We start from the raw sequence: 23,723 nt of genomic DNA, 5'->3' as shown, positions 1-23,723 counted from the left end.
GCCGTGCTCCGGAACTCCAGTCTTCCTGAGTTCTTCCCTCATATAGGCTATAGTCTTTCTTGATCGTTAGTACAATATATGATTGCATGTGTAATAGTCTCCTCAGCCAAGTGGGAAAAAATATGTGCATATATGAACATCGGCAATTGGCAAAAATGACAGTCAAAAAGGAATCATGTTAAATAATTGTGATCTCAATATTGAACAAAATAATCGTGATTATGATTTTTGCCATAATGGAGCACCCCTAAAAACAACATAAATTGTGATTTACATACACACACACAGACACAAAGAGTTGAAATATGTATGTGATAAATTGTAAATATGTATGTAATGAATTGTTTTCTTTAAGAAACTATTACTTGAACATTTTTCAGTTTGCTCCTAAAGTTATATGTATGCTCCTAATTTTTTTCATTCAGGAGCACTTGTACTCCTTGAAAATAAAGTAAGCATTGAACACTGCTGTCAGATGTGTAGAAACACTAAGTAACTGGAGTGTGGTGCAGTCCAAGGGCGTCTGTCACAGGCATATAGATGTTTTCAGACCTGGGCTGACAGGTCTGACTTTACCCATCTCCCCCTCCCATTCTCTCTCTCTCCCTCTCAGTTGGAGAGGATAATGTCTCACTTCTTGTGAAATATCCTCATAAATCCCATGACTTTGGCCAAATCCTACATTAAAAATCACATTTTTATGTAGGAAATTTCGTCGCTAATCCATTGATACAGGTTTCAAAGTGGTCGGATTTATAGTTTAGGCATCAGAACTATTTGTTTGACACAAAGTCCATGCCTAGAGATTGCCTCCCCATTGGTTTACATTGTAAGGTGTGATGTGGCACCATAACTTTCAGGGCTTATTATATCTAAAGCGTTCGAGTTAATACAAAGTTTTTAATAACTTTTGTTTAACACAGTGCGATAAGTCATGTATCAAAGTTTGAAGCCGATACCATTAACGCCCTAGGAGGAGATAGCGTTTCTTGGGGGTCCAAAATTGGCGCAAAGTCGTACTTTTATGGGCATATTGCGGACTTCCTGTTGGATTTAGGTCAGGGGTGTCAGCGTATGATTTGTAGGTCTTGATGAGACGAATAATTGAGTTTTGGTTCGATCTCTGTACGACATTCCTACGGCCGTGGCAGCCATATTAGACACATAGGTGGCGCTATAGAGCACATTTAGGCACTTTGGGGGATCATTTTTACATTTTATCAAATTTTTCACCAGACCCGATGTGTGTGCCAAATTTGGTGAGTTTTTGAACATGCTTAGGGGGTCAAATTAAGGGTTGAAGTGGCGTAATAATAAAGAAAAAATAATGGGGAAGAAGAAATAAACAAACACACGAAATACAATAGGGTCCTCGCCCTTTTGGGGCTCAGGCCCTAATAAAAACACATCCAATATACAAGACATCTTCGAGACATTAACATATCTGACAACATCTGAGCTAACGCTTATAGCTGCCAGCTGTGCCAGGTGGTTTTTAATGATTAAACCTGTTATTTCCGTGGGACATGAACGCAGCATAGCGGGCGTACGGAAGCGCCTCTTGCAGGCTGCTGTAGTTTGCCCGAAGCAGAGCCAGCTAGCTAGCCTGGTGACCCTTTAACACCACCGAGAGGGCAGTGCGTTAGCATTAACAACCAGTCTTTAACACAGCAAAGGTGGCGTTGGATATGTAATTTGGATGGATGCGTTTTCTGTAGTTACTGGCTAATTTATAACACATCTGGGAGAACCTTAAAGCTGCCTCTCCCAGTGCCTCGTACTCTCCCCCTAATCTCGTCGAGATGTCAGCTTTCTCTGAGGCAGCCTTAGAAAAGAAACTATCCGAGCTTAGCAACTCTCAGCAAAGTGTGCAGACGTTGTCGTTGTGGCTCATTCATCATAGAAAACACTCGAAGAGTATTGTCAATGTTTGGTTCAGCGAACTGAGAAAAGGTAAGGCTGACATAATAAGCTAGCTGGTTCCTCGTCATAAAGACTGCCATAATGTTCCTACAAGTCAAACAAAGACTGCTAACATGCTTCTACAAGTCACAAGTTAGCGTTATTGTAAATGTCAAACTCTTAGCTAACGTTAAAGTTACGTAGCTCTGGTCGTTGCTCGGTAACTGCTAACGCTAGCTAACGAGCACGGCCAGTTTAAATCGTGTTGACTCACATTGGCTAATAACAGTAACGTGAAGTTAGCGTTTAATCACGTTATCTCTCGTCTGTTTATGTGTTGGCTATGTTAAGGCTAATAAAGTTGCTATGCAAATTAACTCTGGGTTTTAAAACTGCACTACATTAATGTTAGCCTCGGTAAACGAGATTATAGCAGTCTCTCATAAAAGAGTCATACCATTTATCAGGGTCCTTAGGTATTACTCATGACAGATATTAAATGCTCGTTAAGCCAAATTCCTTAAAGCTACACCAATATATAGTTTTTACACTAACAGTTGTGCTAATGACTATATGAGGATTATCACCCAATTTATATCTGCAGGGCGTTTTAGCCTCTTTCATCTCTTTGTTTTGTTTTTATTTTTTTTTATTTTTTTTTTTACCGTCATTAACCTCTTTTCTAGCAGTAATAGGCAGCTTTCAGTTTAAAAGCTCCCATTAAGCCACTGTATGCTAACTGACCAGTACCAAATGACAGGCTAGAGCCAGAGGGGAGTAGGTGGAGACCAAAACAAAGCATTCAGGTGACTATAAACACATTATCCAAACATCTGTCTATTGTGTGAAAAAGCAATGGACAGATGTTCACAAAACTATCAAGAATGACTGGTTTTGATGCCCCCCGAGTGCACAAGAAAGCAATTATTGCAGCTATAAAAGACAAACACATTTGTTTGTAGTTGCTGGGGATGGATCCACATTTCTATTGGGATGTAAAAAACCCCAAGCTAGGCCAAAAGTGGTTTTTCCTTAATTTCTCTCAAGCAGTGTCGTAAATATACTCAGGTTGACTGGAGTTTGAAATGTCTTTTGAGGCCCCTCAGGCTTCAAATGTCCCACTGAAACCATAAGGATTCAAAATACATCTCTTCTACTGCCTATAAGAGTGGAAGAGTCTTTCACTGCAAAACAGAATATTGAATGTGTTGTTTAACAAAAATGTAAGGAGTGGCCTAAGGATTTGTTGTTTTTTTTCTTTAGTTTTTCTATACTACTGTGCCATTAAAAGCGTGTCAGATGGAAGATATTCATCACTAACCTGCCATTGACACTGTAAACAATCTTGGTGAAGTTAAATGCTGCCTCTAAATGTATTGTGTAGGTTCAGTCACTATATAACCACATAATTGAGCTGTTGTGAATATATTTTTGCTGCAGCCTGTTGTATAGATGGCAGGTTTTGCACTACTTGAAGCTAATACTGGCACACTTTTCCTTAGGGTGCAAGTCAGCAGCCTAATGATACCTCAAGTGGATGTTGTATTTTGGGAGCTCGTCTGAAGGCTGAAAGGAGCGTTAATAGCAGTGGGGATAGAGATGGGATATTTCTCTGGAGCTTTGTGCATAGTGTTGACTCTGACTTGTCCAAAAAAACAACAAAGGCGTATACATCATTAAATGTATAATCTGACTGTGCCACTGAAGTGCATATTGGTAGATAAAACCTAAATGAAAAAGACACATAAAACAAGCTGTGTCATTAGAGAGAGAAAAAAAATTATTGTGAAATGAATTGCCTTTAACGCTCTAGCCCTTTGTGTCTACATGTTGTTGTAAAGAATGAGCTGTGTGACTAAATGTTACTGGATAGATTTTGTCCTTAGTTGTGACCAATTACTGTGACGTGATTTGCGTTGATAAATAGAAAAAAGTAACTTAAATACACAATGGTCTGGCTTGGTTGGAAAAGCATGGCATTGCATTTACAATGTAGTATTTTCTTGTGATAATTTCTCTGAATGTCACTAATTAATTCATTAAATGCTTAAATCCAATGTACAGTTCTGTCATGTAAATCATATCCAAAAGCCCCTCAGTCAAGCCCCTGTGTGATGTATGTGTGTGTGTGTGTGTGTGTGTGTGTGTATGTGTGTGTACACACATTTGGATACATGTAGCTCAGGTGTCACGCAAGCTGACCTTCCTGTACTTGGCCAATGACGTCATTCAGAACAGCAAGAGGAAAGGACCAGAATTCACCCAGGACTTTGCACCGGTCATCGTCGATGCATTCAAACATGTGTACAGGTCAGATTTAATATTACCTATCATTAGTATGTCTATGTTGTCTAAATATCTGTAAAAGGCTCAAGAAAATGCAGTGTTTAATGTGTTTGTTTATTGCAGGTTGCTTAAGTTATGGCATTTTTTATGGATTGAGTCATACAAAATTTTAGATTTTAAATATTAGCAATACAAGAAATTGATCAGTCAGATTTCTTTAAGAGTGATTTCTGAAAAGAATTGCAGGTGATTTTTTTCCCCCTATACCTAAATGTGTATATTTACATATACTGTATATTGACACTGAAGTTGTCACCTTTTCTTTCTGTTTTATCCAGTCAACATTAGTTGAGTTTCTAAAAGATTTTTAAAGTGTATGTGTTTGTTGTATGTATTATATGTATCCAGAGAGGGCGAGGAGGGCTGTAAGAAACAGCTGGGTCGGGTTTTGTCCATCTGGCAGGAGAGAACTGTGTACGAGAACAACCTGCTGGATCAGCTCTCACAAGTCCTATGTAAGTTCACACAATACTATCCTGTACCTTGTCTACATGGTTGCTCTGTAAGAGATAATGTGACTGCGTACCCTGCCAGACTTGTCCGCACACACACATTGCTCACATTTTTAAATAACACTTGACACTTGTGTGTGTGTGACGTAGTCTTTTGCCTTGCCCTCTTCTCTTGTAAATCCTAGATGGAGAAAAAAAGGCTAAGAAGAGGTCATATGAGGAGACCCAACCAGATGACGAGGACTTTGCTTCTCAGAGTTCCCCCGCTGAGCCCCCACAGGTTCTGGCCAAGACAAACTGTAGTCATAAATACAGGGTTTAATTGAAATGATACTTGTAACCACACTGAGGTCATTTAACAGTAACACAGTAAACACAGCATCTTCTAGATGGATTCTCATCTTAAAATGCTGCCTATCTAATGTTTCTCATGTGTTTCAAGTGTCTTTGTCATTAACTAGGCTTCTCTCATTAACCTATACCCCAATTTGCTCGTCTCATCTCCCTTTCCTGCTCATCACCTTCTCTCTCTCACACAGACAGCGGAGTTAATCCGAGCTCTGCAGGAGCTGGAGAATGCAGCCTCTGGCGATTCAGTGCTGCGTCAGCGAATCTCCTCTCTTCCTGCTGAGGTGCAGGACACGTCACTACTTCACAGGATCACAGGTAGGAGGCAGGACACAACACAGTATTGTGTACTGTGTGTATATATACAAACACACACACACACAAGTCTTCCCCACAGCACATAAACACATGTACTGATTAGTTAATTGTCTTCATGGGAAGCGGGGTCGGGTAAATACTATTGGAACGGCTTTTGATCTAGAGCACCAGGGTTCACATCTCACTTCAGTCACTTCAGGCAGTGCACTTCAGTCTTTTTGCTTTTCAGTAAATTGAACAGTGTAAAACAGTGAAGCATAAATAAATGGAACAGTCACTCTTTCTTCTTCACTCTTGCATAAAACCACATTCATTCTTCACCTATTACTCACCTCAACCCTGCGGGTTGAACAAACAAAACAAAAAATGACAATACTGTTAGCTACAATGTTATTGATATGGGTGTGAGAGGAATTCAGTGAACAAGACAAAGCAGATGAAAAGACACCCAAAACACACATGCTATATATGTTTACTACTCAGTAACCTACAGTGGATAATTCTTCTAGATATTTAAAGATGGTTCACTATCAATATGTTTTACTAATTTTACCACTTTTTAAAAGGTTTTTTTTGCCTTGATATGATAGTCAAAGTGCAGAGACACAGGAAACATAGGTAGAGAGAAGTATAAATGTGCAACAAAGGTCGTCAGCTGGAAACAAACCACAGCTGTTGCGGTTATGTGGTATGTGTTTCAAACAGCAGGGGTGCCCTTAATTTTACCACTTTGACATATTGTACATTAAAAGACTAAATGAAGCATTTAACTCTTGCTTTAATCTCTCTGCCTCAACCAACAATGAAAACTGAAGTGCCGTTGAGCAGGACAATGAAACTAGAGGAATAAAAAGGGCTAAAAACGCCTCCATCTACCATACAAAACAGTATCTGATTTCACAATAGCTATTTGCATTTTCCCAGTTTTGATGGATAACTGAGTGACCTCTAGCTCAGTCCTTCCTTGGTTATATTTAAGCATGGTGCCCTGCTCTTTGTATGCTTTCTGTGCTTTAGATAAGGAGTCAGGGGAGCGGCTTTCCCGCCTGGTGGAGGAGGCCTGCATGCTGCTAGCAGACTACAGTGGCCGCTTGGCGGCAGAAATAGATGATAGGAGGCAGCTCACGCGCACACTAACGGTCTTCCTGCAAAGCCAGAAGGACGGCTTGGCCCAGAACGAGCAGAAACTTGAAGTGCGTGAATCACTTTTCTTCTTTCAATTACCATTTGTGTATCTGTGTGTCTTGTCTACCTCACCTTTGTGCCATAATGATTCATTCTTGGTGTTCATCTGTCTACATGACTGCATGCTCACACTTTGAAATAACATTTCCTCTCATGTATTTCAGCATGTTGCATACTTCCTCAGAGTGCCTGTTTTCATATAGAACCAAACTGTAGATTATAGTTTCAGTTTAAGCCTGCTGCATTACAAACAGATGAAATATTCCTAATTAAATACACACTTGACATCCAAGTCAGGTTTTCATATAGCTCTGTTCACTTGGTGTGTACCTCCCACAAGGTAAGTATTGACTAAAACGCCCAGTGTTAGATCTTGAAAAACTAAACTACAGACTGTATTGTTTTCTCATAGTCATGCTTTGACAATAACTGTCCAGCCTCTATCCACAGGATACCAAGAGTATAAAGTATTTCATATTTGTATCTTCACACAGTCAAGTCTCTGTAATAAAAAACTGGAAATAAAAAAGAAAACTGATCTTGTGAGTGCTTTTATTTTGCTGTAACACTTGCAGCTCCTTGTGATGCATGCATTGTACCAATTTGAATTTCAAAGATGGTTTGTACTAACAGTATTTACACTTTTTTTGTGGTATCAACACAGTAAATATTTGCTACACACTAGATAATCTAGCTTCAGATAGAGGAAATAATTACATGTTATCACAAATTAGCAAAAGAACAACAAGATTTTAGGAATCTTTGAATTTATCAGGGTTATTTCTTATGTTCACAACACTCCGTCATATTTTTGCAGTATTGATGAAACAGTTTTTGAGGTTTGTGATTCATGATGAACTTTAAAACCTCCCATAGCATGAAGAAATGTGTTCTGCTTGCACAACACCCACACATGCACCAGCTGTTTGTTCATATACAATAAACACAAAAGTGAAGCAAAGCTGGAGCAGAGAATGAAACATGACTGACTTCATATTACTGTACCTTTTTAAAAGTAATCTTTATATATATGTGAATTAGGAGAAATCATTTGTCAAAAATAATTTTCTCTTTTGCTGATTGATTTCTAGCTTTGTGTCACAGCCCTGATCTGTGTAAATTTCATCCACGTCTTTATGGTCCACTGTTGAATTTCTTTACTACAAAAATGTTAAATAAACCTAAATACTTCAACCTTCTTATGCAGTATAGTCTCTAAATCAAATAGAAGAGGTTTTTTTTTTATTGTTGATCTTTCATAGATTTTTTAGATGCAAATGAAGAAGTCATAACCCTGCAGAGTAAAAATGTATAGATTGTTTAAAGAAAATCAAATCTCATTATACATCCAGTGGTTTGAGTTTGAGGGAGGCTAGACTTAATTGCAAACTTAACAGCCTAAAATATCCATTTAACATGCTCAGAATACCTTCACGTATTTAGATTTTTCATTTATGTGGTGTAGTTTTCTAGAGAGATTAATGTAATGAAAGAGAAAACACAAAATATGTCAAGTCTTTGATGCAAGTTTTTATCCAGAAATCCAAACTTTTGTTATTAATCTTCAGTGAGATCTTTAACTGTATGTGCTGTTAATATCCTTGACTTCAATTGTCTAATTACATGATCTCAGTCCTTTACTTACATCTGTCTACTAGCCCAAAATCACAACAACACTCATCCAGACTATTGATCTTTGAACTCTGATGGACCTTTTCTGTGGTGGACTTTTTCAGGAGTACAAACGCAAACTGGCGAGGGTGACCCAGGTCCGGAAGGAGCTGCGTTCCCGTTTGAACAATCTTCCAGGAGGACGCTACAACTCTTCAAACTGACGTTTCGCCACCTGACCAGATACCTAAACCCTCCTGCTACTGAAACATCTCAACCTGTCTCTTTAGATATTTGATCAGTGACATTGCCATAGTCATTTGTTCTTGATTTTGGAAAGTGTCAGTGTCTCCCTGTATGGCGTCCTGAAGTTCTCATTCTGTCTTCAGCAGCTTATTTATTTGTCCTGCTTTTATTAACAGAGATATGAGCAGTAAACTGTAAATTAAGATTTATAATCATCAGACACAGGCCCCTCATGCTTTTGCGCCTGCCCATCTAACTTTCACAGCTTTAAAGTGGTATGGATGATGCTGGTGTGATATTTTTGTATTTATAGTGACTTAAGATAATGCACCAGAGTATATCCCCTTACTGTGATACTTCATAATGATTTGCAGTATTTTGGATTGCAGTCACAACTTTCTTTTACTCTTTCTGTAAATGCATCTGTCCTAACTCTTGGTTTTGGTTAGATAACTACAGCAGGTATTGAAACTGGGATTTGTTTTATCTGCAGTGTGATAATGGCCTTTGAAAAGAACAACATACTTGTGAAATCATTAGGAAACCAGATTCTGAAGCTGAGTAGTGAGCCATGTTCCTAAAAGCAAACCAGTGTATGTAATTATAATTTACATAAAGCCTCCTAAGGAGAGGAGGGTGTGGATCATTGGTCAGTGTACATATTCAAAATTGCATGTAAATATGATGGAGTTATACCTGTAAGTCCTTATTTGTATCCATGTCAACATGGCTTGTGAAATGAAATGGTCATTTAAACTAATTACTGAGGTATCTGTAGACTGATATCTTTGTAGTTACTCAGACCTCCAATGTACTGAAATAATATATGAAGGAGTCCATTGTGGTCTTGTTTACTGGATCATACAGCTTCATGGTTTTATCCTTCAAGCTACTGAATGCTGTGCAGATGCCTCACACAGCTTGAGAAGTGCCCCATTTTCCAAAAAACAGCTGTTTGTTTTTTGTACATATGAAGCAAATTCTTCTTAGAACCAAATAAACCGAATATGTACAAATCTTTGCAGCCTTGTCTCCAGTATGAGCAGTTGAATTTGATTGCAGTTGAGTTCCCAGACAACAGGGGGCGGACACGGGCATTCACAATGTGTGTGTTTTTCAAAAGGGTGCATACGTTTCTGATACCATGTAGTCATGTCTTGGTGGTTACCCTAGATTTGTGAAACTCTCGCGAGATTAATTGTTTCTCCATTGTGCGAGTTGTTCGCACAATGTTGTTCGCATTATGTTTTATGATGTGATAGCGCTGTGGTTAAGGTCTGGTTAGGTTTAGGCACCAAAAAACAAAAACACTTGGTTAGGGAAAGATCGTGGTTTGAGTTAAAATGATTACTCTCGCGAGATCTCTCACCCAACGAACGAACTCGGTAACATGAGCGTACAGGAAGTAGTCATCACTGTTGTCAAAGCTGTTTTGCCGAGCTAAGTGCTATACAATACAAACAATATAAACCACACACACACGTAAAATTCGTTAGTGTTGTACGCTAGTCGTACGACATTAAACAATGGACAGTTTCGAAACACCGTACGAAGATGAAGCTTCGACTGAGTTTATTGAATGCACGGTAAGCTAACGTTACCTAGAGAAGTCAGTGGATGTAAGGTCCAAGTAAGAAACTGTTTACTTCAGCGTCTACACTAGTGGTTGCACCTGGCTACAGTTTGTCTAAATACAGCAGCCCTGAAGTAGTAATGGGGGAAACGAAGCTTCTTGAAGCACTGAGTCAATATGAAACAATTGCTGGGAAAATGGTTCACTGTGCATTTGATAGTCAAAATGGCGACATCTACTGGGCAACTATTGGTATTACACTTGTGTGGTTGAATTAAATCTGAGACCGAGATTGAACAGTCAGATTATAAATGGTTTTACTGCTTTCATTGTTATTTTGTTCAATACAGTCTATATTATTAAAACTGATCACTTTTAAACAGTCTACAGCTCTGTTTTTAGATATCGTGGTATCCTTTTTATTACTTCATCTCTTTATTCATAGAAACCGTCACTTACAACCTGTGTGACATCAAGACAATAACAGAAAACACTTGGGTGTCATAATGAAATAAAGATAACATAACAGACATGACTTCACTTTCTGTGGTTAATACAGTCAACATGGTTACAGGACAAAGTGTAAAAGTAATAATAATCAAACTGGAGCACACTGTGTGCACATTATTGTTTATAAGTTTGACAGACTCAAAATACTTTTTAAATTCATCATGATCATGAAAAGATCAAACGATGGGCAAGATCTCGAGAAGAATTTGGATTTATGGATGTGAAATTTTCCCAGTAACATTCATAAATTGACAGTCTGTTGAACTTTCTGTTTTTGTTTTCATAGTATTGTATAACATCCTCGGCTTCCAGCTTAATGAAATAGTTGGTTTGAGTGTCAAAGAACCCCCCCCCCCCAGAATCCTGATGTGTACTGACATACATAAAATAGATGTTCAGTTGTTTCTTCTTCATTTTTACAAAATTCACATTCATTATCAATATCTTCAAATCTTAAGACAAATTTGCAGGTTGGATATATATTATGCACAATTTCTTAATTTACTTCTTTCAGTTTGTTGGGGATAACACGTTTATATGGGAGAAGCCCTGTTGTTTCCCATTGAATGTTAGAAAAATCCACGTGGAGTCATTTTCCTTTTGCTGTAGAAATAACTTCTTACATGTTTATTAGTACATTTCTGACTTTTAATATTTATTCTGTTAACAGAGAAGGTAGATTCCAATTGCAGCACACCCTGTATCCAAAACCAGCACCACACCTCTCTAATACGAGAGTGACGTAATGAGGTCTTGTTTGGGGTGGTCATGTGATTTTTGGTGTGGTGAATCAAGGCATCGAAACATCTGGCCTTGATTCTTTTGCTTTGAAAGGTCAATACAGTGTCAAGTGGTCTGCTTCCAGCGTAAAATCACTACTAGCTACAGTTTATCTAAAGCAGTCTAATACAGCAGCCCTGAAGTGAGCCCCGCCTTAATGGTTATTTGTTTATAGCAATGAGGGAAGAATAAAGATTGCATTAGTTTAAGCTACATGTACCAAATAATCTGGCAACTGACTCTATGTCATACCATCATGTGTGTCTATGATACTGATTTATGTTTTCTCTTTTTCTCCAGGTCTGCGAAAAATCCATAAGAGGTGACACCTTGTACAAGATACACCTGACTACACCAGGACATATAAAGGTACACAGCACAATTTACCAGTGCAGAAAGCTGTGCAACCTGTGACAGTTGCACTGTTATTGCTAAAACACCCAGCGATAGATTTAGAGGTTGTCAGTGAGCTCTTTACTGTAACTAGTGCTGTTTATTTGACCTGCTGATTTTTCTTTCCATTTAGTCACAACTCCTCCACAGGTTCACGATAAAAGGCACAGCTGGAAACAAGGAGTGTCCAAAAATTGTATTCCATGCCGCTGGCAATGACTGGGGACTTTTGGACTTTTTTTTCTTTAAAAGACGAATCCAGGCTTATTTCTGATGTTTTGCCTGCTTGTATATCCTGTGACCTTACTTACAGTTTGTACCGGATCCCTTTCTATTCTAGTCAAACACAATGCATCTTAGTATGTCAAAGCCAGATGCACTGGTGGTACACCAAGTACCAGATCAGTGCCAACAACAGGCAAAGTGTTTAACATTTCCTCTGAGTCAGACTTCAAGCTCAAATCCTGTGCACATTGGCATTTTGTGCATATGTTCTTACATTTTGCATTCTTGCAACCATGACTGAATACCTGTTCAGTCGCGTCTTTAGCAACAATGAACAACCAGGGAAAATTGTTGCTTACCAATGTTTGTCTTTGACCAGATTTATAAATGCAAGCTTGTTTCCCTTTTATAAATCACAATCAACTTGAAAATGTGCGCACATGTACGAACCTCATATCCCATGCCTTTCACTCACACAATAAACCATAAATGGTCAATGCAAAAGCCTTCATGAATATTGATGTACATGCTGTTCCTGTTGAGAACGGCAGCAGTAACAGAAGAAAGTTTGAGAGGCTGACGGCTGCAGCAGCTGTTAATGCAGTTAATACATGGAGGTAGATGCCAAGAAGCGCATTGCTGCACACTTTCAGGGTATGGACTAGCGGAGGCACGGGGACACCGAAGCTCACCGCTTGGTATTTAAGTATCTACTATATATAGACATATACATGATTGGCAGACCACACATTTTATATCCAAAATAAACACAGTTTTCATTTATTTTTTATGTTTTTTAAGTTTATGACAAAAAAGTTTATGCATTAATGTTTGCATAAAATATTGTTTTTTTTCCATATCCTAGAGAGGCTGTGTTTACATCTTTTCAATGAAAAAAATCCCCAAAATATGTTATTTGTCATGGGGTGCCTAAACTTTTACATACAATTGTATATGCACAGTATTAGAAGATACTAAAAAACTGTCCTCTTTTCTGCAAATCTTTAAAGTTATTTGATGTCATCTTGGATTTCTACAACTGATGATGATAATTACATTATTTAGTTAATGTGGTTGAGGTGAAAAGGAATCATTCACGCTTAATATCAGGGAAAGGCAAGCCAGACTTTCCTGAATCATGCCACCTGCAACATCCTGGTATTTCAGCAGTGCTGTGCTGCTCCACAACTGACCATGAGTGTCAGTACCATACAGCCTGACTCTCTCCTCTGCTCTCTGGGGGTTTTGAATGTGATGGTGAGACAGAGCAATGCGCTCAGTATTTCATTTATAGTTCAATAATAAATCACAGATGTAATTGATTAAGATTTGAGTTGGCTTATATCTTTTTAAAGTTGAAAGTTGCTTATGGAATATTTATGGCTCACTAGCACAAGTAACTGCTGGCTTGAATGTTTATGATAAAGTGGATCTGTAATTAACATTTGATATTAAGGGAAATAAAATGTGTGAGAGGCATCATTATACAATCTGGCTTCAGTTCACCACCTCACCATCTGTGTTGCAAATTTCCCCTGTCTTCAAAATGTTCGTATGCATGGGTCAGAGTTTCCAAACAGGTGCGCACATTCTCCTGTCAAGTTTGTCTTTATACATTCTAACTTTTTCGTAGGAAGTGACGTACGTATCTTTCAAGCCCCGTTTTGTGCGTAACAACAGTTCTAAATGAGGCCTCTGGTCATTCTGGAAGGAGCATTGTGTCTTTGAAGACTGCACCTAGCAGTGTGTTTATGGCACAAGGGAAGGCAACACGTCGACACATTTTGGTCTTGGACTTGATCTTCATTTCCTTCATGTTGTTTCACATCATTGTATGTGGACGATTGTGACGCATGCAACTTGTTTTCAAGAATAGAAAAAACATGCTGCATCACAAAATGTATCCTTTCATTTGTTTTCTGGAGGCCATCACCTATAGATGAACTTTTATTTGTCTTGGTCCACCTGAGTCAAGTATTGAGCATCAAGGCAACAATAAAACAGCTTGAAGCTATGGTTCTTATTCATACCATGCCGCTGAAATGTTTATTGATGGTTTTGTACATGACAACCAGATATCCTGGATAATGAACTTGGGTCATTTGGTGAAATGACCGTAATCATTCTGTGGAACAGTATTCTGGTGAGAGATCCTTGTGATAGCAGATCTATCTAGTGGTTTCTTTCATGCGGAGGATGTCCTTGAGCCACTGTCTCACATGCACTTTGAAGTAGACAGTTTCTGGCAATTTTCTGTGTCTGCTTCATATGGAAAAATGTGTTTTCCAACTCCTGGAAATTTACCCGCTCTGTGCCTTGAAAGATTTCGGGAAATCGTCTGCTTGAGTGTTGACCAAAAGCTGCAACACTCACAGGTAAAGCACATGTGACTGTGGTATGGAGACTCAGGAGATTCTTTTGTTGTTGGGAAGGTCTGACAACTGACTTCAGACTCAGTGCTTCTACATGCCATACTGCTGGAAAATGAGAATCAAAACAAATAAACATGGACAATGCTTTGACAACTGATCATTACAGGTGATAACACCTTGTCCACGGTGGCTGTATTGCCACAATAACTTGTCAGCAACTGAGCAGCTGCAGTCCTCCGTCAGTGTGTGTCTACACCAGATGCATTCAGCTGCAGCACTGCTGTGTGATCAACCGTGCGATGGCAAAGCTCACAGTCCAATGCACAATCACTGTAGTTGCACGCACAAGAAGAAAATAGACTGGAATCATAAAAATAATCTTAAGGTCAAAGTCACACAGTCTGTAAGTCTTGCATGAGGAAGGCCTATTCCATCCCTAAGGGTAATGTTATATGGTAACAAACTTTACACTATATTTAAACAATGAAACCTTCTGTCTTATTCAGATAGTTGAATCCAGTGGTGAACATGTGTAAAAGAAGCTTTTGAGATCAACTAGTTTCAAAAGCTTCTTGAACACTGGTCCATGTCTTGGTTATATTGAAGAAAATTGGATACTGCTTCTCTGTATACAGATATCCATTTTCACATTTAATTTGGCCTCTAACAGTCAATATAATCTTCTCCCAGTTAGTTCATTAGACATACTTCTTACATTGCGAAGGCCACTTATTACATTCAGTTATGTTTATACATGACATTTGAAAAAGATAACTCCTTAACTACTTTAACTACACATACTCAAGTAAATGTGTCAAAAATATGTTTCTTTCCATGATATAACCCTTTCTCTGTTTGTGGCAGTGGTGTACACTAACCAGTGTCCAGTGCTGATTGACTTAATTTTCATTGCTCTCCTTTCATTCCTGGCAGAAAGAGGATGCCTTTGTTGCTGCGGGTAAGTAGATTTCATCTTCAGTCTGGTCATTTTGTTATATTATGACCTCAAGTTTATTTGCTGTCTGTTCTGTCAGGTAATTCAGTCTAATGAAGGTAACAGGAGGTCACTCTAATCTGTTGCCTGGTTTTAATGGACAGCAAGCAAGGTCTTAGCGCTCAACCTCCCTAATGCTCTTGTGGCTGAATTGGAGCAAATCCCTGTAGCAGGTCCCTGTAGCCTTCCCCGAAGAGGTGGCTATAGCAACACATTAATGCCTTTGGAATGAGATGTCGAACAATCACACAAGTGTAATATTTGGTAGTCCACCTACATGCCATATAGTGTATGTTGGACATTTATCCAGCATAGTTGGTTTGCAGAGAGAACAGTGTTCCAGGCAGCCAAATGGTTCAATGGTTGCATAAATCTAGCACATCTGGTTGCCAGACTAATGCAGGTCTGGTAATAAATGATGTGCCTGACCTGGCCCAGTTACACTGGTGTGTTTCTGGGTACTGAAACTGGCCAAAGCTACTTAGAGTGTAGTTAACTGGAGCTGATTGTCAGTTCAAATCTTCCGAATCTGCACCCCAAAACAGTGGCATGGCCAGAAATATCATGATGGATGGGCCTCATATATAATTGGGTGGCCCAAGTATAACTTGCATCTGTGAGCCAAAGATGAGCTTGGGAGAGGCAAACACTCAGTTATGTCCTAAATTAGGGCCTTTTCAAACCTATATATGATTTGCTCTGGTCTGAATCAGTGGAAGAGTTGGTAAACTTATTGCTTTTTCCCATTGGTTCAGTTTCTTTTCAACAGAGAAAAATCCAAGTGAACCAAAAGCCACGTGAAAATGTTCACTGTGCTCATTGTTTAATTGTGTCTGGGGTGCAGGCAAGAAGGCAAACACGAGAAGAAGGTCCTGAAAAAGGTCCTATCTGCCCATATCAACAAGCCAATGTGCTTCTTTGCGCCAGGTGCAGATTGGAATTCGATTCACTCTCTGGCTTCTTCCTTGCTGATTCAGCATGCAAGGAGCACCGTTTAGCTCAAACTTGTGGAGTATGCTTTGTAGTTCAAATCAAGGTTGGATCACGCTCTGACCACAAATGAACCACAAGATCTAACCAAACAAATCATACCAAAGAGGAAAACCAACCAGAGTCCCATTCAGCTGGACTAAAAAGGGCAGATTTGAAAACGCCCTTAGATGGCTTTACAGTACAGGACATTGAGGATTGGTCTCCAGGGATGCATTAATGTCATCATAGTTCAGTGTTGCTGTCATCTCTCTTTGGAATGAAAGTAGCAACAAACAGTTGAGACCACTTGTCAACATGTATGGCCTGTTGGGTTTTTTATCTTGTTTATGGTGGAGGACAGGCATTCCACTGTGCACCTTGTCATGGCCAGTGTGATTATCGCTCTTGATGGTTGAATCATGCTGGGGAAAAGACAAGAGTGTTTTCTTCGTTTCACAGTCCCTTGAAGAAAAAATCTAAAGAGCTCTGTTTCACCATCTGTACAGGAAGAGCATGTGGACTTAACAATTACACAAGTTGGCTACCTTCATCACCCACAATCTTCTGCTAAGAGTTTGAATGGAGACCTATTGTCACTTGCTAACTAAGAGAGCACCTGCCTTCCGCTGGTGCTCTTTGACACTTTGTTGGTCATGTCATCCATTCAGCCATCTTTCAAATGGATGGCAGTTGCCCAAATTTGGTGGCCCAGTCCCAACTGTGCCTATAGGGCTGCCCCATAAACTACTGTAGCCAAATTTGATGGCTATATATGGGGTAGAGCAGGCTCAGAGTCAATCATCCTGGTGCTGGAACATCAATGAGTTCACCAACACTCAGCTGCAATCATCCTGATGCAGCTGGCTACTGGCAATGGCATTAGAGGATGAAAAGACAAAAGTAAACATCTCTGCAATTCGTCACAAAGAAGGGTAACCACAGGTTGCACCACAGCCGACACCCACACCTAATATCAACAACATGTGTTTCATGTCCTGCGCATGAAATAAGCTGATTTGATTGTTTTATTCACCTTTCTGTTGGGAGGTGGATTCAAAACACAAAAGAGAAACTACATTCATGTTCCTTGCATGAATAAAAGAAACATCCAAAAAAACATTTTCTAAACAGCACCACATTTGCTAAACCTTGTTCCAGCTTTACCTGTTGAGGAATGTGGTGTATGCTTAAACAAAGAAAACTTGGCTTCTGTTCTCATACTTCAAGTATGCAGAAAAAAAATTCTATTCTATTCTTTTTTTTTTCTTTTTTAATTTTTGGAGGTTTTTTTGGACTCTTGGAAAAAATATTTTTCTTCTACTGTTGGTAATGTGGCCAACATCAGCATTTAGGTCTTTTTGTCATACGATGGATGTCACAGGAGGTCAAGACCATAATGCGTCACCATTTTTTTCTTTCTTGCATGGTACTGGTAGACGTTTCAATCAATCAATCATGAGATACAGAAGATTGTACCACATTTTCATTTCAGAGATCACTTCTGTGCTGATGTAAGTAGAGCAGATTTTGAGGACCCAAGTGTTCAAAGCTGAAGCAGTGGAGATCATACATAAAATGTGTGTGATTGCTCATTTTCAGTAGTCAGATTTGATGTCTGTATGTGAACTGAAGAATTCAACCCGTTGAGCTGCAACTGCAGTAACCGTCTTTGCTTATTACCTCCAAAATATTAACCGGTACACCTCTTGGTCTGTCATATGCATGGAATCTGAGATCATCCACTAGTATGACTTGAGGGCGATGGCAGTGACATCAAGTGCTTAATGAAGCAATTAATTTAGCAAACTCAATACTCATTACAAATCTCATGTAACGAGACCTCTATCTCATCAAGCACTCAAAGGTCTGGAAAAAGCTGAACTCAGTAGATGGTTAGAAATGTGCAATGACACATTGGGGTGTTGCTGTACCTTAAGCAAATAAAATAAAAGTATACTGTGATCTAAAAAGTGAGTTAATCTCACAAGATATTTGATGTAAACTAAACAGCACAAAAATATTTACTTAGGTTAGCTCATACATTGTACATAATACTTTATGATCTTAAAATCCCCCTCTGTCGTAATGTTTTCTTTTGCTAACCATGAGTGTTTGGGTTTTCCAGGGCTTGGTGGCAGGGAACACACTGTACCATTATTTGAGGACATATTACAATATCTGGAATACCTGAAGCTTGATGAGCCTATCATTGGTGAATAACTTGACAATTTTTTTTACAATTTCCATTTTGTTCCATGTTAATTGTATGCCTGTTAAAATTCTCCTGCTTTTCTTTCCAAGGTTTGAAATATTTGGATGAAGTGCCAAATAATATGGCTGACCAACACGCAGGGCCCAGATACACATGTAGGCTATGTAATGTGACTGCAAACCTACCAGATATGGTCCATCATGTGATTGGACGTAAACACAGGCAGAAATACATGGTAAAACATTGTGAATGAACATTTTCAGAAAACTCCAGTGGAACTTTTTGAATGTCTGATTTTCTTTTTAATTAAGAAAACAGTGAGAATGTCTTACCTTTGTGTATATGTAGGAAGTGAAACGGCCAGACTTGGTGACCTGGGATAAGCAATCCATAATGACCCAAGGAGGAAAGATCATACGTGCCAGAGCAGAGATAATAGAGAGACAGGATGGAAGAGGATCTCCATTGGTGGGGCACGCTGATTTTAATAACCATATGACATGTTGAATATTATTAAATATTATGTACTTTTAAAAAATCAAAATTATTTTGAGAGTAACATATGTTCTTTATGTTATAGCCAATGAAGAAAAAGGGGACTGTGGGAAAATTAAACATCTCCAGAGGTACATTCATACAAGAATAAAATCAATAGTTCTCACTAGCCTGTGTTAGCATCCATACATGCATAAAAATGTCAAAGACAAAATTTCAGAATGTTTATGATAATACAAAAAAGTGTGGTAACTGTTCCTAAACTTGTCAACATGCATGTCAGAGGTTGTTTTTTTTTAAAACTAATAATCATAGCCCAGCTGAAATAGGATTTTTCTGCCTGATATTTATAATGAACACATGAAATACATGACATTTTACAATTGGAAAAATAAAATTGTCAGTGCTCTCTGGTGGACAAACTATGTAATGGAAACACAATTTCTAAATTTAATTCTTTCGCATTTCTCTGCTGGAATTTCTTGTTACTTGTCAGCCAACATACATACCAGTCGAAAGTTTGGACACACTTTCTCATTCAAGTGAATCCAAACTCTTGACTGGTACCGTATATACCAGTACTGATATATCTGTAATAGAAGTGCAATATAAAATCTGCAATTTGGTTTTTTGGAGTTCTCATAAAGTTGTGACATGCATTTAATACTTTTAAGGGAATCTAATGTGATAGATCACAGTCACCTAATTAAACAGCTCATACGGCAAATACTATTTGTAATATTTTTCTAAACAAATGATGAAATGACAGCTACTATAAATAAGAAGAATACTTGAAGACCTCATTTTACCTGCAGTTGAACAGTTTACAAGTTACTCTATGTAGCAAATGGTTGAGGACCATTGCAACTGTAAAGGAATTATTTCTAAGAAAGGAACTGTTTATAAGAAATATGCAAAGTTATTTTTTTACTTAAACTATGTTTACTTTTGTTTCCTAGTTCCCCCAAGGCAGAAGCAAAATAGGGACCTAAATATTCCACACAGTGTAACCCAACGACATGTGTCACCACATCCACCAGAACTCAAGAACTATCAAGATGAGTACTCTCCCCGAGGGAGGAGGTATTCCCCAGGTTTCCCAACTTCATCTCCATCCCATTCAGATGACCGTTACACTTTGAACTCTGACAGACAGATGTACCCACGGGAGGACACATTCAGCTGTGACCGCAGGGAAGAGGAGCTGTGGAGGGCAGATTACAGGGAAAGGAATATGCACAGACAACAGTATCTGGACAGTGATCATCGTAGGGAGTATGAAGATGAATATGTTGAAGAGCCACAAACAAGAGCTGTTCTTGAGCCAGGTGATGTGCACAAATATGATTCTGGGGAGGAGATGCCCCATGGCCAGGCTCAGCATGTAGAGTATTACCCAGAAGAGGCTCCTCCATACAGAAGGCCCTACCCAGAAAAAGATCAGCTGAAGGAGTTCTACACTGAGGAAGTCAGGCATGGGCGAGTTCATTCTGCTAGTAGCGAGTATCAGCCCTTGCAGCCAGTGTATCCAGAAGACAATAAACGCCAGTGGTCTCTGGACAGGGAATCTGGTAGGCATGAAAGCAGGAATAGAGCAGGAAGGCAGGGATCGAGTGAACCAGAGGCCAAGAGGAGGAGCTTTCCCACACTTATGGAGAGTGAGCAGACACATTTTATCAGAGATTATCAGCATAAAACAAGAGAACCATATCAAGAGGAGGCATTTTCCAATGCTAGGCCTAGCAGAACAGGACCGCCTACCTTCCAGAGACCAATGGAAGTTACCAGGTCCACATCTGACATTCCAGAGCCATTCAGGAACTTCCTGAAAGGGACTGCTGATGATGAGGGATATGGTAAAAGAAAAAGAAAGAGTCGCTTCTCTGATGCCACTGCAGAGGAGATGGAAACCGCAAACGAGATGTGAGTGATTTAATGTACTTTGTCATTTGTCTGTAACGATTACTGTTCATGAAACTGGCTGGCTGATACCTTTTTTAAAAATGCAAATGTTTTCTATTATTTAACTGAATGCGCTGTGTTTTCATCTTTATACATCATTTTATGTTTGATTTTTTTCTTTAGGTTCCATGATGACTCTAGACCTCCAAATCCAAAGTTTGGCGGTCGTTCTAGACCAGGTGGTGCACCATTTGAACCTGAAATCCATGGAACACAACATCCTGACCTCTACACAGAATCACAGGTAGTCAATTATAAAATCAGGCTATTTGTTGTGATGAACTAATAACATGTCAGTAATCCATACTTCTGTCTAATTCAGAATGTGTACTCATTTATGCAGTAAAAAGGTTGTAGCGATGTCAAACCTGTTGTTTTTCAGAGCCCACATGATACCGACAGCTACCAAAGAGGACGCTCTGAGCCTGGGGGGGTTTTTGATATGCTGGTAAGATTATGTATTAGAATTTGCAACTCGCATAGCAGTGATGTGTTTGTGCATGCAGCCCTTCATTGAATATGTGATCTTAACTATGTATTTTTCCCATGTCACTTTTCCCTAATAGAAAAACATTGAAATTGAGAATGCAGAAGAGGCTGAGTTCCTTAAGAACAAACTTTGCAATCTTCTGAAAGAATTCAAGGCCAAAAAATCTGAGAAGATTGTGGTATGTGTCACCCTGCAAAGGGCCAGTCTTTGTAATGCAACATGTTGTTTAATTCTCTTTTTCTCTGCAAAGTAGTGGAAATGAATTAAAGACATATGTGTTTTTGTTGTTACAGCAAAATAGCCATAGTCGTGCAGTCATCTCCAAAGATTACAACAGCTTAACGCCGGACATGCAGCTCTCTCCACAACACCAGTATAAGAGAACCTTTAGAGAAGATTTAGACATCAGACAATCAGAAGACCTCTACGTTGAAGAAGATCACAGAAGAAGATCCCGGAAGCAGCATGAGCATAAACCTGATGAGCGGCATCAAGAATACCACCATCCTGTGCACGGGGAACCCAGACGCTCAAACAGACGCCGTTACGAAGGTAAATTGTATGATGTATAACATGCAGTTACAGTCAATGTGCTCCACATCAAACATAAATAAATGATTTTCTATATGCTGCATAGCAGGCATTAATTGGTAAGTTCACTGACACCTCTGTAAGTTCTGAGTTTGGGTCTTTGGTCAAATATAACAAAATATTCTTTATTAAAAGCATTGCATGGAAGAATTGTTTATATTGTGTAAAAACCGATTTGAAATGATTTGTCTCATAATTGTACCATTGGCTGTCAAGTGCATGTGTAATAATTGTGGAGGCAGTGTACACAGTTGTGTAAGTTCATCTTGTTGTTTTATGATATGATAAATGAATCATGTGATGAACAATAAGCTACGTATTCTGTTTCCCTCTGTCAAAATAAGCCTGCATTTTTTCCACTTGGAAAATCCATTGAAGTTGTTTCCCTAATGTTTTTTTCTTTCAGAAGTTTTCGGGATGCCAGAGATGTATCAGGCACCACATGCTACGCGTTCAGATGAGCCAGCACGTTATCCTGAAAGGTTTCAAGAACACATGCAGCCTCGTGACTACCGACCTGATGCTGAGGAGCTATTTGACTCCCACTCTTTTACACCTCCCCTCCACATGGAGCGAGGACCCAGGACGAACAGGGGCTCTCAGTACTCCAACAGCCTGGACAAAATCACCTCCACCCTCCTGGAACTTGTGGCCAGGAAATAGTCATATTTATAATAGTCATAGTTCATAATTATTAAATATTCATACTTTTAATAGAATATTGGGTCTGAAAACATGATTTGATTTCAAGATTTAGTTTGTCTTTTTCTTTTTTCTTTTTCTGTATACACAAGAAAACAAAATGCTGTTCCTCCCAGCCCACAGCTGTGCAACAACAACAGAGAGGATAAAGATATACTGTATATCTGTTAAATTTCCTTCTTTTCATTTGTTTTTTACTTTATTTGCAGTAGAAATCTATGAAAAATGTAATTCTTAAAAATGTGAGTTTTTTTGTAAACATTAAAACATTTGTCTACTGCAGCTGTCATCTCTTTCAATTCTTCATATTACTATTATCACCTGCAGCAAGAGTAGTATTATTATTGATTTTTCCATATTAGTCTTGAACTGTACAGCGCATTTGATTAAATTCAACTTAAATTTAAATGAACCTAACTGATGTTTATGATGAAGACCGTTACCAGAGACATTTGTGAATAACATGGTCCAATTGAGTTAAATGAACATCAAATCATTTGAATGGATACTGAAGCTGTCGCATCAGTGCTACTTGTTGTTATTAGCAGAAGTCAATTCAATTTTCCTCCAATCCGAAGGCTGTAAAAACAAGGTATATCTGGGGTTTTTTGTTGTTGTTTTTTTTCATCTTTATATGATCTTTATATACTTACAAACATTCCAAATAATGTAGGGAAGCTTTATGCACTATCTGGAGAATAAGTTACTCTACCAACTTTGTACTTTCAGATTAAGTGATTAAGAAATGTACTTTATGTATGACAGCATGTTGAACTAAGGAACTATATACTGTATACAGTGCGTTCAGAAAATATTCAGACCCCTTCATTTTTTTCACATTTTGTTGCGTTGCAGCCTTATGCTAAAATCATTTAAATTCACTTTTTCTCTCAGCGATCTCCACTCAATACCCCATAATGACAAAGCGAAAACAGAATGTTAGAATTTTTGCAGATTTGTTAAAAAGCAAAAACTGAAATATCACACTGACATAAATATTCAGACCCTTTGCTATGGCACTTGAAATTTAGCTCAGGTTCCTCC

General features: G+C 38.7%; 2 protein-coding genes across 5 annotated transcripts; both read left to right on the top strand.

Moving 5' to 3' along the window:
• The first annotated feature begins 1,336 nt into the window (after positions 1–1,336).
• Positions 1,337–9,401, top strand: LOC121912667 (regulation of nuclear pre-mRNA domain-containing protein 1A-like). Of its 2 annotated transcripts, XM_042434962.1 has the most exons (7): positions 1,337–1,953; positions 4,083–4,212; positions 4,597–4,703; positions 4,886–4,980; positions 5,240–5,366; positions 6,384–6,559; positions 8,288–9,401. In XM_042434962.1, exons 1-7 carry the CDS (start codon positions 1,803–1,805, stop codon positions 8,384–8,386), a joined length of 885 nt encoding a protein of 294 aa, XP_042290896.1. In that variant the 5' UTR covers positions 1,337–1,802; the 3' UTR covers positions 8,387–9,401. The 2 variants fall into 2 exon arrangements, with proteins under 2 accessions (XP_042290896.1, XP_042290895.1); XM_042434961.1 differs by lacking the exon at positions 8,288–9,401 and having other exon boundaries at positions 6,384–7,089.
• A 391-nt stretch (positions 9,402–9,792) lies between these two features.
• si:ch211-13c6.2 (uncharacterized protein LOC100000125 homolog) lies at positions 9,793–22,779 on the top strand. Of its 3 annotated transcripts, none has more exons than XM_042434959.1 (13): positions 9,793–9,994; positions 11,572–11,640; positions 15,195–15,219; positions 18,353–18,439; positions 18,529–18,674; positions 18,788–18,907; positions 19,020–19,065; positions 19,894–20,857; positions 21,020–21,140; positions 21,279–21,344; positions 21,463–21,564; positions 21,680–21,938; positions 22,387–22,779. In XM_042434959.1, exons 1-13 carry the CDS (start codon positions 9,935–9,937, stop codon positions 22,638–22,640), a joined length of 2,319 nt encoding a protein of 772 aa, XP_042290893.1. In that variant the 5' UTR covers positions 9,793–9,934; the 3' UTR covers positions 22,641–22,779. The 3 variants fall into 3 exon arrangements, with proteins under 3 accessions (XP_042290893.1, XP_042290892.1, XP_042290894.1); XM_042434958.1 differs by having other exon boundaries at positions 9,796–9,994; positions 22,384–22,779; XM_042434960.1 differs by lacking the exon at positions 15,195–15,219 and having other exon boundaries at positions 9,978–9,994; positions 22,384–22,779.
• The last annotated feature ends 944 nt before the right edge of the window (positions 22,780–23,723 follow it).

The sequence above is a fragment of the Thunnus maccoyii genome, chromosome 15, assembly GCF_910596095.1.
Source record: "Thunnus maccoyii chromosome 15, fThuMac1.1, whole genome shotgun sequence".
Lineage (NCBI taxonomy): Eukaryota > Metazoa > Chordata > Actinopteri > Scombriformes > Scombridae > Thunnus > Thunnus maccoyii.
The sequence above is the reverse complement of the archived record's forward strand: the minus strand, read 5'-3'. Positions and strand labels throughout refer to the sequence as shown.

Bases quoted from the DNA above. Each gene is read 5' to 3' on its own strand.
- LOC121912667 (XM_042434961.1), top strand. From the start codon at position 1,803: ATGTCAGCTTTCTCTGAGGCAGCCTTAGAAAAGAAACTATCCGAGCTT. The intron at 4,213-4,596 runs GTCAGATTTAAT...ATATGTATCCAG, and splicing joins GCATTCAAACATGTGTACAG to AGAGGGCGAGGAGGGCTGTA. The intron at 5,367-6,383 runs GTAGGAGGCAGG...TCTGTGCTTTAG, and splicing joins ACTACTTCACAGGATCACAG to ATAAGGAGTCAGGGGAGCGG.
- si:ch211-13c6.2 (XM_042434958.1), top strand. From the start codon at position 9,935: ATGGACAGTTTCGAAACACCGTACGAAGATGAAGCTTCGACTGAGTTT. The intron at 11,641-15,194 runs GTACACAGCACA...CATTCCTGGCAG, and splicing joins CTACACCAGGACATATAAAG to AAAGAGGATGCCTTTGTTGC. The intron at 21,939-22,383 runs GTAAATTGTATG...TTTTTCTTTCAG, and splicing joins AAACAGACGCCGTTACGAAG to AAGTTTTCGGGATGCCAGAG.